General features: G+C 51.9%; 1 protein-coding gene and 1 long non-coding RNA gene across 6 annotated transcripts in view; one reads left to right on the top strand and one right to left on the bottom strand.

Annotated features, from left to right (window-relative positions):
* The window catches only part of LOC112813811 (uncharacterized), a 25,958-nt gene extending 23,556 nt beyond the window's left edge, over positions 1–2,402 (top strand). The window contains exon 7 of the long non-coding RNA XR_003205582.2: positions 2,266–2,402. This is a non-coding gene — a long non-coding RNA (uncharacterized lncRNA). The remainder of the gene's footprint in view (positions 1–2,265) is intronic.
* Positions 1–12,522, bottom strand: part of SLX4 (SLX4 structure-specific endonuclease subunit) — a 21,335-nt gene extending 8,813 nt beyond the window's left edge. Inside the window, exons 1-10 of one of the 5 annotated variants that reach the window (XM_025858988.2) lie at positions 12,449–12,522; positions 9,864–10,569; positions 8,220–8,444; positions 6,009–6,195; positions 4,957–5,169; positions 2,767–2,963; positions 2,344–2,645; positions 1,557–1,797; positions 987–1,075; positions 45–191 (exon numbers count right to left, since the gene is read on the bottom strand). In XM_025858988.2, coding sequence (XP_025714773.1) covers positions 45–191; positions 987–1,075; positions 1,557–1,797; positions 2,344–2,645; positions 2,767–2,963; positions 4,957–5,169; positions 6,009–6,195; positions 8,220–8,444; positions 9,864–10,206 — 1,944 coding nt within the window. In that variant the 5' untranslated portion in view covers positions 10,207–10,569; positions 12,449–12,522. The other 4 variants (XM_025858987.2, XM_025858990.2, XM_025858991.2 and 1 more) reach the window with 4 other exon arrangements.

Here is a 12,522-nt window from a genome sequence, read left to right as displayed (position 1 = left end):
AAGCGCTTGCAGCGGGAGGGAGGAGGTGCGGGGGCCGTACTCACATATTGCATGAGAAGGGGGCATCGGGCATAAAGCACGAACTTGTGGGCGTAAAGCACGTCCCCGCTGTCCGTCTGCAGCTGGACGTCACTCAGGTGTGGGTTATTAACCATGGCTCTGAAGTCAGCCAGCAGCAAACTGAGGGTGAGCTGGAAGGAGGGGAGCACATGGGTCTCACAGCAAGTTCCCCAACTTCAGGGGTGCTAGCTTCTTTCTCAAATTCTCTATTACACCGAGTCCCCTGGCCTAACACGGGGCAGTGGGGGGGGGGTGGGTGGCAAGCAAGGGGAGGCACGATGGCCGCGATGAAGCTACAGCCGGGCTGAGCGCTTCACAAGCACCGTGTGTGGCCCTGCTGTGATAGGCAGGGACCCCGAGCCCACGCCGTTCGGGTACCCGGCTGAGAAGAGTCTCGGTCCTTCTCTGACTACGCGCTGTGGTCATCCAGCAGAACTTGGGGTGAAGTGTTTGGCTGATACCGATATACTAACAGGCTGACATCCACTCTGAGGAAAACCCAACTTCCAACCCAGCGTCACTGACACGGAACGTGAACCCTTACTTGGAGACCAGCCAGGTCCTGCACGTCAGAGGTGCACAGCTGGTCCTGAACGAATGAATGAAACTTTGGGGCATGAGGCCACCTCACAGAGCAATGGGGATCCCTATGGGCTCTCAGGACAAAGCAGGCTCCTGGGGCTGGGCTACTGAGGTGCCCTAGAGTTCAAGGACAGAAGGGACAAAAGCCTCATGGCAGAGCCCTAGAGGGGCTCTTGCTGCCTTAGCTCAGAGGCTGTCGAGGGGGCCAGCGGACTCGTGCGAGGCTCTGGAGGCCAGCTGGGAGCTGACCGTGCGGAGCAGAGGACGAACTCCGGTGGCCAGGACCACAGAGCAGGGAGCAGGGCCAGGCTGCACAGCCCACAGCAAGGAGCCCCGGTGCTTACCGAAGCCTGGCTATCCCTCTCCAGGGGCTTTTCCTTAGGTGGCAGGACAAACCCAGTAGGTCGAAGGCCAGTGGGTGACACATCCATCCCTGAGAGAAGGATCCACAGAAAAGAACATCACCTCCCGGCAACGTCAGTCTCCAAGAAAGAGCATCAAGTGTCTGTCAGCCAACCCTACAGCGCCCTGGAGATGCTCTTTACCCGAGGGCTTCTTCACTGCGAGTGAACCACCCACTGAGTTTTTCCCCGCTCCCCAGAGGTACACAGGTGGTAAAAACAGAGAGTCTGCATAATCACTGGCTCTGGGCAAGGGTTTTGTCCTTGGTTAAAGTTGGAGGAGATTGTGACGGACTCACCTGTATGACATCCATCTTGGAGGAAAAAAAGGAAAGCACTTACAGAAACTGTGTTCTCCCCATCATACGGGGACAAGCCAAGGCGCCTTGGATCTGAGCGGCTGTCCCCAGGCCCCAGGGACTAGCTGGTCACGGCCACCACCACAGGGAAGGGGGGCCGGGGGGGCGGGGCTGGCCCAGGTGTCCCATCCAGGTGTCCCATCCAGGGTCTCACCTGCGGCCCCTCCTGAGCTGGCCAGGCCCCCACTGCAGGGCCATGGGGTGGCACTCAGCCCCTCTCCCGCCAGGTCCACAAGGTCCTGCAGGGCCTGATGCTCTCTCTGGCTGGCGGAGGGTGAGGGGTTCCCGGGGCCATAGCCTGCAGGCGGGGCACCGGGAAGAGCAGGTGGCGTTCGCACACCCAGCTCTGGCTCGTCAGGCAGCACTGGCGGCAGCGTGGGCTCCTGGGTAAGACCCTGAAAGAAGTCAGGAAGCCACGTGACCGTGTGGCCACTGCAGCAGCCACCACACAGAGGGCCCCTGAGAGTGTCAGCCACAGCCCAGAGCAACCCTGGGAAGCTTTCTCCCATTACCATCAGCAGGCTTCTCTGTCACGGTGAAGGCCATGCCTATTGTGTCTACATCAGCAGAAAGGTCCCTGAGGGGTCTGTTCCCCTAATGTTATCTAAATGGCCTCAAGCATTTAGTGACTCCAGGCCCTCCTACAGCAGCTTGTCTGGTTCCTGGGCCCCAACACACTCAGATTATACCAGCCCCCTGGGGGTGGGGCCCCAGACTGCATTTCAAACAAACCCTCCAGGAACAGGATACATTTGGGAACCAGTGGGCCTCCCTGTTCTTCCCAGGAGAGCCCGATCAGTTGCTGTACAGAGAAACACGCTACAGCCGGCATGCCTGACTTCCTGCCCTTTCTTCCTTTTCAGACTTTCTGTTGATGCCGAGGGCCGTCTTGACTGCCGCCTCCGCCCAGAGCCCCCGCATGCCTAGAAGGGAGGACCCACCTTGGCGGGCGGCTGGGGCACCATGGGAGGGACCAGGCTTGCGGTGTAGAAGGCTTCCAGAGCCCAGGCCCCAGTCAGGGCGCTGCCCTCCCACAGAAAGTTCTGCTTCAGTTGCCGGCTGGCCTTTTCCAGCTCTTCCTTTACCATCCTGCTCGCAGGAAGTGGCGGTGTGCTGGACAGCTCCATCTCCTCTGCGAAGAGCTGGGCCACTCGGTCCTCTGTCTGCCTCTGTGTGGTCTCCGGGTCCTGGACTAACAACGGCGGAGGGCATAAAGGTGCTTTCCTCTTACGACTCTTCTTTTCTGAACGTAAACAGAAACACAGGGTCAGTGACAGAGCTGCCACACACCCTGAGGCCCAGCCGTGGTCACCTTCGGCCAGCAGCGGTACGGCGAGGCACTGCCAGCCAGGGGCCACACCTACCTGCCCCCAGTCTTATCCTCTCAGGGAAAGTGCTTTCTAGTCTGAGCACCGTGGGCACGGCCTCCCGCTCCATCTCGGACCGGGACAGAGCCATGGCCACCAGCAGGTCCTCGGGCTCATTGACCTTCTGCTTCTTCTGCAGCTCCTTCCTGTTGGTGGCTCCCTTCCGCTTCAGACCTCCAACATGACTGCTGAAGCTTAAAAGGCAGCCAAACAGAAAAGTTAGCGAGGCCAGAGGTGTGAGCACTTCCTGTTCTGAGGGCGTTCCCGCTGGACCAGAGAGGCCTGGACCCCTTCTCCTCTAAGGTGGGAGAGCAAAGGGATAAATGTTTACCCATTAGAGACATCGACTGCTTTGGGCGTTCACTGTGCTTATCCTACTGACTTGTGTAAGCTCACACCATCCTGGGCCAAGTGCCGGGCCGTCCAGAGAGGGGAGGGTCTGGGTCCTTCTACGTGATGCTACCCTGCTGAGCTAGCTGTTGGCAGGTGTGAGTGGTTAGCTATGAGTGGTCCCTGCATACCCTAGCTGTGGCCAAACCCTTCCAGAGGAGCCAGCACTCAATGGCTCTGAGTCAGCTTCCTGGATTCCACCAACTTCTGCCCATTGATACTTCAGATGCCCCTCAGGCAGTCCTGGCCACGTTGGCCATGACAGGATCCCTTCCCCTCCCGCAGGGGCCTGTGGGCATTTCCTCTGCCCAAGGCCCGAAGGAAAGGCCTCCCAGGTTCGACCACCAGCATGGTCAGCTAGCCTGGAAGTCAGTGTACAGCAGCATTTGGCTTGGAGGAGATTTGCTTAAAGGATTTTCCAGCTGGAGAACCTAGATTGCCTGGTGAACCCCAACAAGCTGAGCAAGAAATAGGAAGGCAAAGTGAGAGAAAAACTGGGAGCTCAAACCCAGCTGTGGGGGTGCCCCAGAAAGCGCCCTTTGCTGAAGCTCATGCTGTCCCCTGGGCCCGGGATGGCTCAAGAATCTCAGGTATCAATTTGGAAGATCTAAGCAAGGCCTAATTGAGTTCAACTTTCCGGGAACCCCACACGATAACTACAGCCTCCCAGAAGGCAAGGAGCCGTCCCAACATCTGACTACCCCAGAGTTCCACACACCCCAGGCTTGGCCTTCAGGCAGAGAGGAGGCTCGAAGCCTAGGTAAGGGTGGCCATTTGCTAGAGTTTTCTACTTCATCAACCTTCTAGGACCCACACATATCTCGTTTCTCTTCTCAGGTATTGAAAAAGCAGATATAGTTCCTCTGAGTAGCTGGTTCCTATCCAGTCCTGGCAAAAGGCAAGCAATGGCTTAGATAATGTCTATGCTAGGGCCTTAAGGCTTCCAATTCTGAGATGCTAGTGTTGATGTGCTATGATATAGACAGGCTCACCAGCCAAGAATCCAGCTCTGCCCACTCCAGTCTCCGGAGACATGGGCCCGGCTCAGATGCCCATAGCCTGTGTGCAAGGCAGTGGCCAGGACAAACAGAGCCACCACCCTTGGCCTTCCCTTTGCTCTTGAGAGCTGTCAAAGGAGAGAAGGCCCAAACCTACAGAAGTCCAGGACCTGCACTAGTTTGTTCCCTGTAATGTGGCATCCACAGAGCCAGGGGCAGTATGAGGGGAGTGGAGCTGCTTGTGTGCCTGTGATTTGCAGTCCTAGGGCTTGTTCCCAGCTAGGAGCGAGGCCTCCTACTGCAACACCTAAGCATTTAATTCATGCATGTTAAAAAAAAAAAAAAGCCTGTGGTTCTTTCTTGCCAACTCTGTGAACTGTGCAGAGTCCTCTTCCGTGGACAGTAGGAGACTCGGGCCGCACAGACGGAAGCCACGGCACGCCACACCGGAATGGATGAATGGACACGGTAAAGTGCGTTAGCAGATTCCTCGCTGCTCCACAGGACACTGGTAGGACCAGGACCGCGAGAATGGAAAAATCTCAGGAAGGACCTCAGGAAACCAGTCCAACCAGTCCTTTCTGCAGGCATGCCCACACGGACCATTTCAAAGCCTTTGAAGGTACAGAATCTTTCTCTTCCTCAGTCCCAGTGGAGACTGCCTGATTTCCTCCTCAAATGTTTCATTTCCAGAATCAAGGAGGGTTCTAGCGCTCTACTGTTCTCTAAAGCTACAAAAGGCTTTAAAAAGAAAAAATCAGAGTATTTCTCTGATTTTCCTCCTTTCCATTTGACTCACCTCGATGCCAGTGTGCCACAGGCCCCGTCAGGCTGAGCTGTCTGCAGCCGCACAGCCTGGAGCAGGAGCTGGGGGCCAACATCCATCTTCACTGCACACTGTTTCAGGTGGCTGATTCTGCTCTTTGGGCTGAGAAAGGGCTTGCCACAAATTGGGCATTCGGGGATCCGAGGTGTGGTGGGTGTCAGTGCCTTTTCAGCCTCATCCAAGCACCTGGAGGAAGAGAGTAAACACATGAGAACCCTCTCCATTGGTAACATGCGTCCATGTCAGCAAGGACAGGCTGTGGGCCCAGCCTGTTCTCCCAAAGCCAACTCCTCCACACAGCCTGCAGCCAGCCTCCAAACCCTAAATTTTGGTTCTGCTAGTGAAGGTGGCTAAAGAGAGCAAGAACACGTCAGACAGTGGCAATCCCACTCCTGAGTCTGTACCACAAGGAAGTGAGAGCAGGTACTCGAACTAGTAGGAGAAACACAGGTCATAGCAGCTCTATTCACAACATCCAACAGGCAGAAGCAGTCCACAGCCATCAATGGATGAACAAGATGTGGTCTACCCACAAGATGGTATTTTTCAGCCATAAAAAGGAACGAAATTCTGATCCGTGCTCCAACCTGGATGAACCTTGAAAACACTACGCTGAGGATAGGAAGCCAAACACCAAAGGCTACGTCTGTGTGATTCCACTTATGTCTCGAGCAGACAAATCCACAGAGGTTGCCAGGGGCTGGCAGAGGGGGAATGGGGAGTGAGCACTAACGGGGACAGGGTTTTATTGGGGGTAACAAAAATATTCTAAAATCGACTGTGGTAATGGCTGCACAGTTCTGTGACTGTAGTAATTAAAAGCCATTGAATTGTTAACTTTAAGATGAATTGTATAATATGGGAATTATCTCTCAATAAAGCCGTTTAAAGAACCAGTAAGGACAGGCTGACACCAACACTGAGGTGCTATGGTCACAGTCAGGATTCCCACCACAGATTCCCCTGGGTCTGTCACACCCATGGCAGAGGTGACCCCAGAGAAGCGAGAGTCAAGCTGCTCCTACCGGTTCACGTGCTGCTCCCTTCGTGTCACGTTCATGGCTGAGAGGTTCTTGTGACAGATCTGACAGAAGAACCCCGTCTCCTCCAGGTTAGCCTCGTGTGTGGGTGCTCGCTGCTGCCCAAACTCCTGCTGCAGAGCCAAGGCCACTGCAGCGTCGCTCTCTGTGGCAGGAAGCCCGGGCCCAGACCCTGTGAGGAGGCACGGTCTCCATGAGGAGCGCACCCTCAGACCTCTGCACCTCCTGTCAGGGCTCACAGCGCAGACAGCAGAGGGAACGTGGAGAGCGCAGACCCAGCACCGCTCTGCCCCCTGCCAGTACTGCCCAGTGAGCTGGGCACTAACAGGGCTCCCGGGGCATACTTCTCTGACTGTAATATGCATAGGAACCCCCGGGAAGCTTGTTAAAATGCAGGTTCGCATCCCAGTGGTCTAGATGGAGCTTCCTGAGATTCCCCATTTGGGACAACTCCCGGGGCAGGACACACTGCTGGTTCAGGACCACTGTTTGAGTAGCAAGGTCCTAGAGAATGTGCCTTGCATTTTACTCATTTCTGCTAAAGTCGTCTACCTCAGGCGTTCCAGGCTTACAAGACTCCTATTCCAATAAGTCTAGGTTTTCTCTTCAAAGCTCAGCCTTTCCTATTGCTATGACCTTTTGTCACCCATTCTAGAAGAACCAAGTCAAAGGGAAACCCCTTTTTTAAAACGCCTTCTCCTTCCCAGCAGCAGACAGAAGGATGGACTGACTGACTCTAGTGTGGAGGTGGTTCCCCAAGTGGCCAGGCCCACCGCTGTGGCCCTCTGTCACATCTGATATGGCTGGAGCAGACCCTAAGCACTCACAGGGGGATTGGAGAACTTCATAAATCCCCAGTTCTTGAATATTCCTGTGGCCTAGCACTCTTTCCACTGAAGCTAGAAAAGCATCACAATTCATTTTGGTGCCCTATTTTTTTTTTTTTTTTAAACAAAGAAATAGTTTTTCTGTCCTGAGCACTAAGCATTACTGGGTATCCCGTGAAGCTCTATGGGAACAGTTGAGGCACGTGTAGGGCAGGTGCTGAGCTCGTGTCCTGGCTGAGAAACTCCGACGCACCCCATTGGTGCTTCAGGGACTGATGCCATGGCAGATGTCCCACCACTGCCTGTGTGGACCTTAGAGGCAGGCAGCCTGAGAATCCCAGAGCGCAGTCTGCAAACGCACTACCAGGGGACTATAGACTTGTTAGCCGTAGGGCCGTCAATACAGTTTCTGCCCTATTTCTTCCCCTTTTGTATATTTTTACTAGAGATGAGGGCTTATGTCGTTTAGGGGGTAAAGAATAGAACCAGGGATATGACGTGCCTCTGGGGTGTACAATGTGCCCTGCACAGCACCTACACTGTTGGCGCCAAGCTATCTTCACCTGGGGCCACCCGGCCTTCTGGTTTACTCGCCTGTGATGCACTCCGGGGGCTACAGGAAGTGGTTATGCAACACCACGAGGAAACAAACAAATCTAGAAAGTGGGAAATTCAGAAAGACAGTTGTCCTGGACTCTTCTGAAAGTTGGAATCATGAAAAACAAACAAACAGGACAAGACAAGGGGACTGTTCCAGAGTCTAGACTTTAAGAGACTATGGACTATAGCATATGCAGTGTGTGGGACTTACAGTTCTGGTGGATCCTTGCTCAGGAAAAAAGAAACCAGCTATAAAGCTGTCCTTGGGACAAGTGGGTAAATTTTAATATGAACTGGACACTAGGCAATATTATGGAATTACGTGTGACAAGAGCACCGTGATCATGTAGATCTGTGGGGGGAAGTATCATGATGTCTGGAACTTACTTTTGAATGGTATAGAAGAATCATATATTTAGAGATATAAAAAAATACATGGCAAAATGTTAACAATTGTTAAGTACAGGTTGAGGGTATGGGGGTTTATTATAGTATTTTTTTTTTACCTTTCTCTATGGGAAAAATTTCATAATAAAAGATCAAAATAAAAAGAGGAAGAGGTACCTTGTCAAAGAAGCTAAGTGACCCAAGCTAAATGACCCCAGGGACCCTTCATTCTCTGGCTAGATACAATGAAGTGGCCAAGGTACAGTGCCAGGCAGAGCACACACCCCCACCAGCAACTCAAGGAATGCGGGTTCCTTCCTCCCCGCCTTTCTCCAGAGTTCGAACTTAACCCTGATGGGACTATACAAAACTCCCATCATACCATTCCCTGCTGTCATCTCCTCTGGAGGGCCCTCTGGGGCCTTTTCTTCAAGTGTAGCCTCCAGAGAGCTCCCTTCCGAAGCATGCTGCAAACGCTTGGGGTCTGCTCTCTTGAACTGCTGCATTCGTTGTAGGACCAACTCTGCCGTCCGGGGTTTGGAGGGACTTGGTGCTGTCACTGTCAGACAGGAAGGAGGGGGCTGGGAGTTGCTGTCTGGAGCAGTCTCTGGCAAAGAGGGAAACATTCACAGGCATCTGTTCTAGCTGGAGAAACAAAGACTCTTCCATCAGATACAGGTTAGACCCAAGTTTCAAGGGGTCCCTTACCAACTAGTTGAGGTTTGACTCTCAAGTGTGAGAGGACTGATTATTGGTAGCCTCACCGTTGGAGGTAATATAAATAGACCTGTCATAAATATCTGTGACAGGAGGGGGCACAGGGAGTGACTGCTACTGAGCACAGGGTTTATTTTTGGAGTGATAAAAATGTTCTAAAATTAGCCAGTGGTAATGATTATACAATTCTGTGAATACACTAAAACCACTAAACTGCCCACTTTAAAAGGGTACGTTTTACAGAATGTAAATTCTTTCTATAAAGCTGTTATTAAAGAAATATTAATGACAAACATTTTTATCTTCCTAGGTCATAAGTTCTCCTCTAACTTGGTGTCCACAGGTGGCCTCTGGTGGGGATTCATGAAGACCCTGCAGGTTTATGCCAATTTCGCAGGTGTGGGGGGGTGGCAGTTTTCGGGGGAATCATGCATAGCTTTCACTGCTCCCAAAGGGGCCTGAAGGACCAATGATGTTTTAGTAACACTACTGAAGCCTTACAACGGTCTCTGCGAGTTAATTCTTTACCACTATTCCATTGAGAGATCATGCTGACCACACTAGTAAAAAATACCATTTAAGATCAGGAAGTGAAGGTGAGAAATATTTAGAAACAGAACACAGGAGCCTAAAGATCCTATGCAAGGCTGGTTCTCAGTTCTGCTTGAAGAATGCATGTTAAACATATGGTTCAGTACACCAAAGGCAGCAGGGTAGGAAACCTGCTTCAAGCAAACAAACAAAGGAAAAGAAAAGAACAAAGGTGTTTGGAGGAAAAAAGGAAGGACCTAAAGATTCTCCTGAGATCTAAACCTATCTGGCAGCTTCCTACTGCCTTCTGAGCAGCCTTACCTAACTGGCTGGCACCACTGCAACTTACCCACTCTGGAAGGAATTCAAGAAAATGAGAGAAGCAGCATTATTTTCATGTTCACGTTACTTGTGTCAAATACATAATGTAAACATTAATAGGAAATTCTAAAAGGGCACAGGGCCCCAAACATAATCATGTAGAAAATTCACATAGGGGTTATATTTTTTATAATCACTGTTTAAAACAGGAGTTGGCCAACTATGGTCCTCAGGGAGCTGCCTGTTTTCCTTAATGAAGTTTTGTTGAAACACAGCCCATTCATTTGCTTACAGATTGTCTAGGGAGTTGATAAGTTGCAGAGACCAAGGCTGCAGAGCCAAAATAATTTGCTGTCTGGCCTTTTTCAGAAAGTTTTCTGACCCCTGGTTTAGATCAGTACAGTCACCTCTGGTTTCCTCTCTGGAAACATCCTGGCAGTGGTTCTGGCCCAGTTACCTGTCTGGGTGCTCTGCACACCCTCCTGGAGCACAGCAGAGGCAAGCACATTTCCCTCTCCATTCTCAGGGGGAGTGGGTTCACTCCTCTGCCCCTTGGGTGCCCCTTGCTTTTTAGTCCTCGGGGCCTGGCTGCCAGACTGAGTTTTCTTCTCCCTGGGGCCTTGAAGGGTTTTGCCTTTGGTAGCAGTTGGTTTGGTCCTTTTCGGTTTGCTTATCTGAGTGCTGTTGGAGGCCTTTTGTGTCTTCCTTTCCCCCGACACTTCCTTGGTGACATTCTTTTTCACCCTTTGGAGAAAGCTGGCGCAGAGTTCCTTAAAATCATCATCTGACTCATCCATCATCTGGCCAGCTTTAAGGTTTGCAGGTGGTCTTCAGAGGTGTGAGGTCTATCTGGGGGGCCCGAGAACAAGCCTAGCAGGGCCTCATTCACACTTGCAGCTCCATTAAGGCTCCTCTCTGCTTCTCACTAGGACACCTGGAGAGTTTGCACAATTGAGCAAAAAGTAGTGCCTTCCCCTCCATAAGGATTTAAAATGCCTATCTTCAAATTGAGTCCCTGTTAAACAGCATGTTTAAAGTTCACATCTGAGAGCTTTTGTTGTCCAACAGATGCCTCTGAGATAGGATACATATGAACTTCACACTCAGGTGATTTTCCAAGATCTCCATAGTGATAAAACACATTGGTTCATTTAATGTCACATCTGTGGAAAACAAAAAGCATCTAAACGTAATTAGACAGACACCGCATCTTATGCCATTTCTTCCAGGAAGCTACAAGAGAATGTGGGGTATGTGCAAAGTCCTCAGAGTAACAATATCTGTGTCAAATACTCAGCCACAGCCTGGTTAACACAAACTCGTGGTCTTACAGGATATCACAATACAACACAGGGGGAGGGATCTAAAAACCCATCAGAGAAGAACATGAGCATCTTGGAAGAGTATGGTTTTTACTGAAATCTGGGGAATGAATCCCATGAAGGGCAGTCACCACAGAAACAAGATGATGGCCAAATGCAGAAAAACTCTTAGGCCCTATCAACAGGCAACTTAATGTGCAGGGCAGCCAATGGAGAGAATACGCACTTGAGTGCTTGGGAAGAAACAAGACAGGAGAGGCTCATCCTTCACTGATATGAGCAATGTTTCCAAATCAAAAAAGGGCCACTTTTCTCCACCCTCTCTCACTTCAGCATGAGCTCTCCAAACTCAAGTGACTGGAATGGTGACCACCGCAAAGCCTGGGCCTTATGGGCATAATTATTTACACTGGCACAGTTTAGTGGGATTTAGAATTCAAAATTGAATGACCCAGTGACAGAAAGTGCAATCTCCTCCATCAGAGTAGTCCAATTAATCACCTATTTTTCCGGAGCCAGGCAGACAGGCATACCTGTAATCTACTTCGCATGGCCCGGCCCATCCTCCTTTTCCATGTCACCTCCTTAGAGAAGCTTCCCCTAATCCTTTATCCAAGTGGACCCTCTCCACGCCCATTATTTTCCGTCATCACACATTGTTTTCACAATCACACTTATAACAAATTACAATCATTTGTAATAACATTTATCGAATGCTTACGGTATGGGCCAGGCATGGGTCTAATTGCTTTACAAGTCTAACTCATGTAGCCCTAACAACAATCCTATTCCTTAGACTCTACTGTCTTCCCTTTACAGCAAGGAGTCAGATCCAAGAATGAAGAAGTGGCTTAACTTTACACAACTTTTGAAGTGGCAGAGCTGAGATCAAAGCCAAGCAGGTGGTTCTAGGGCATCTACACCTACATTTTTATTCACTTATTTTCTGTCCCCTACTAAGTTCAAAACTGAAGGAGGGCACAGACTCATCTATTTTACTCCATATTCTCTTTGGCTGATCAGACACCTGATTTGTAAAAAAAAAAGCTCAACTTTTGTACAGTCACTCAACCGCAAAGACTTTGGTACAGTGGGAGGAGGCTGCAGGGATCAGTGCAGCGACCGGTGTCCGGGCGCCTGAATCGAGCCCGTGGGACGTGCGGAGCTAGAGCAGATTCCACCCTCCACACCCCGCGGAGTCTCCACGGGCCTGTGACGTTAGTCCGACAACAGCCCACCTCCTATACGTGCTCGCTCAGTATTTGCCGAAGGACGCAGCAAGTTTCCGGAGGGCTGGGGACTTGAGTCTACGCCGGCTCGGTACCCGCCGGGCCGCCCAGCTCGCAGCTGGCGCGGAATGAATGAGTGGGCAGTGCGGGGCGGACCCTCCCGCTCCCCCTGACCCGGTGACACACACCGCAAGCGGGCGGGGGGCTAGGCCTGGGGGAGAACTGCCAACGACTCTGGCGGCTACGAAGCCGGACGGCGATTTCCGATCACCAGCCTGACCCCCGGGCAGTGACCCGGTGGGTACCCGATCCCCTCCTCACCCTTCCTCCCTCCAGGCGGCCTCAGCCCCCTCCACCCGAGCGCGGCTCCTGCCGCTACACCGCGAGCTAGAAAGGCTCTTCTTCCTCACCCCCGGCAGCGAGAAAGGCCCTAGACGACTGGACCTTCTCCAGACTGCAGACTCCCAGCCCCAAAGCCCGACTCCTCCTACCTCCGGCGCCGCCGAGGCACCTTCTCAACGGAGAACCTCGCGCCTACGCATGCGCCAACCAGCGCCCCTCGCGG

This window comes from Callorhinus ursinus, unplaced genomic scaffold, assembly GCF_003265705.2.
Source record: "Callorhinus ursinus isolate GAN/ISIS: 27379988/994484 unplaced genomic scaffold, GSC_fseal_2.0 scaffold13, whole genome shotgun sequence".
Lineage (NCBI taxonomy): Eukaryota > Metazoa > Chordata > Mammalia > Carnivora > Otariidae > Callorhinus > Callorhinus ursinus.
Note: the sequence above shows the minus strand (reverse complement) of the source record. Positions and strands in the feature narration are given on the sequence as shown.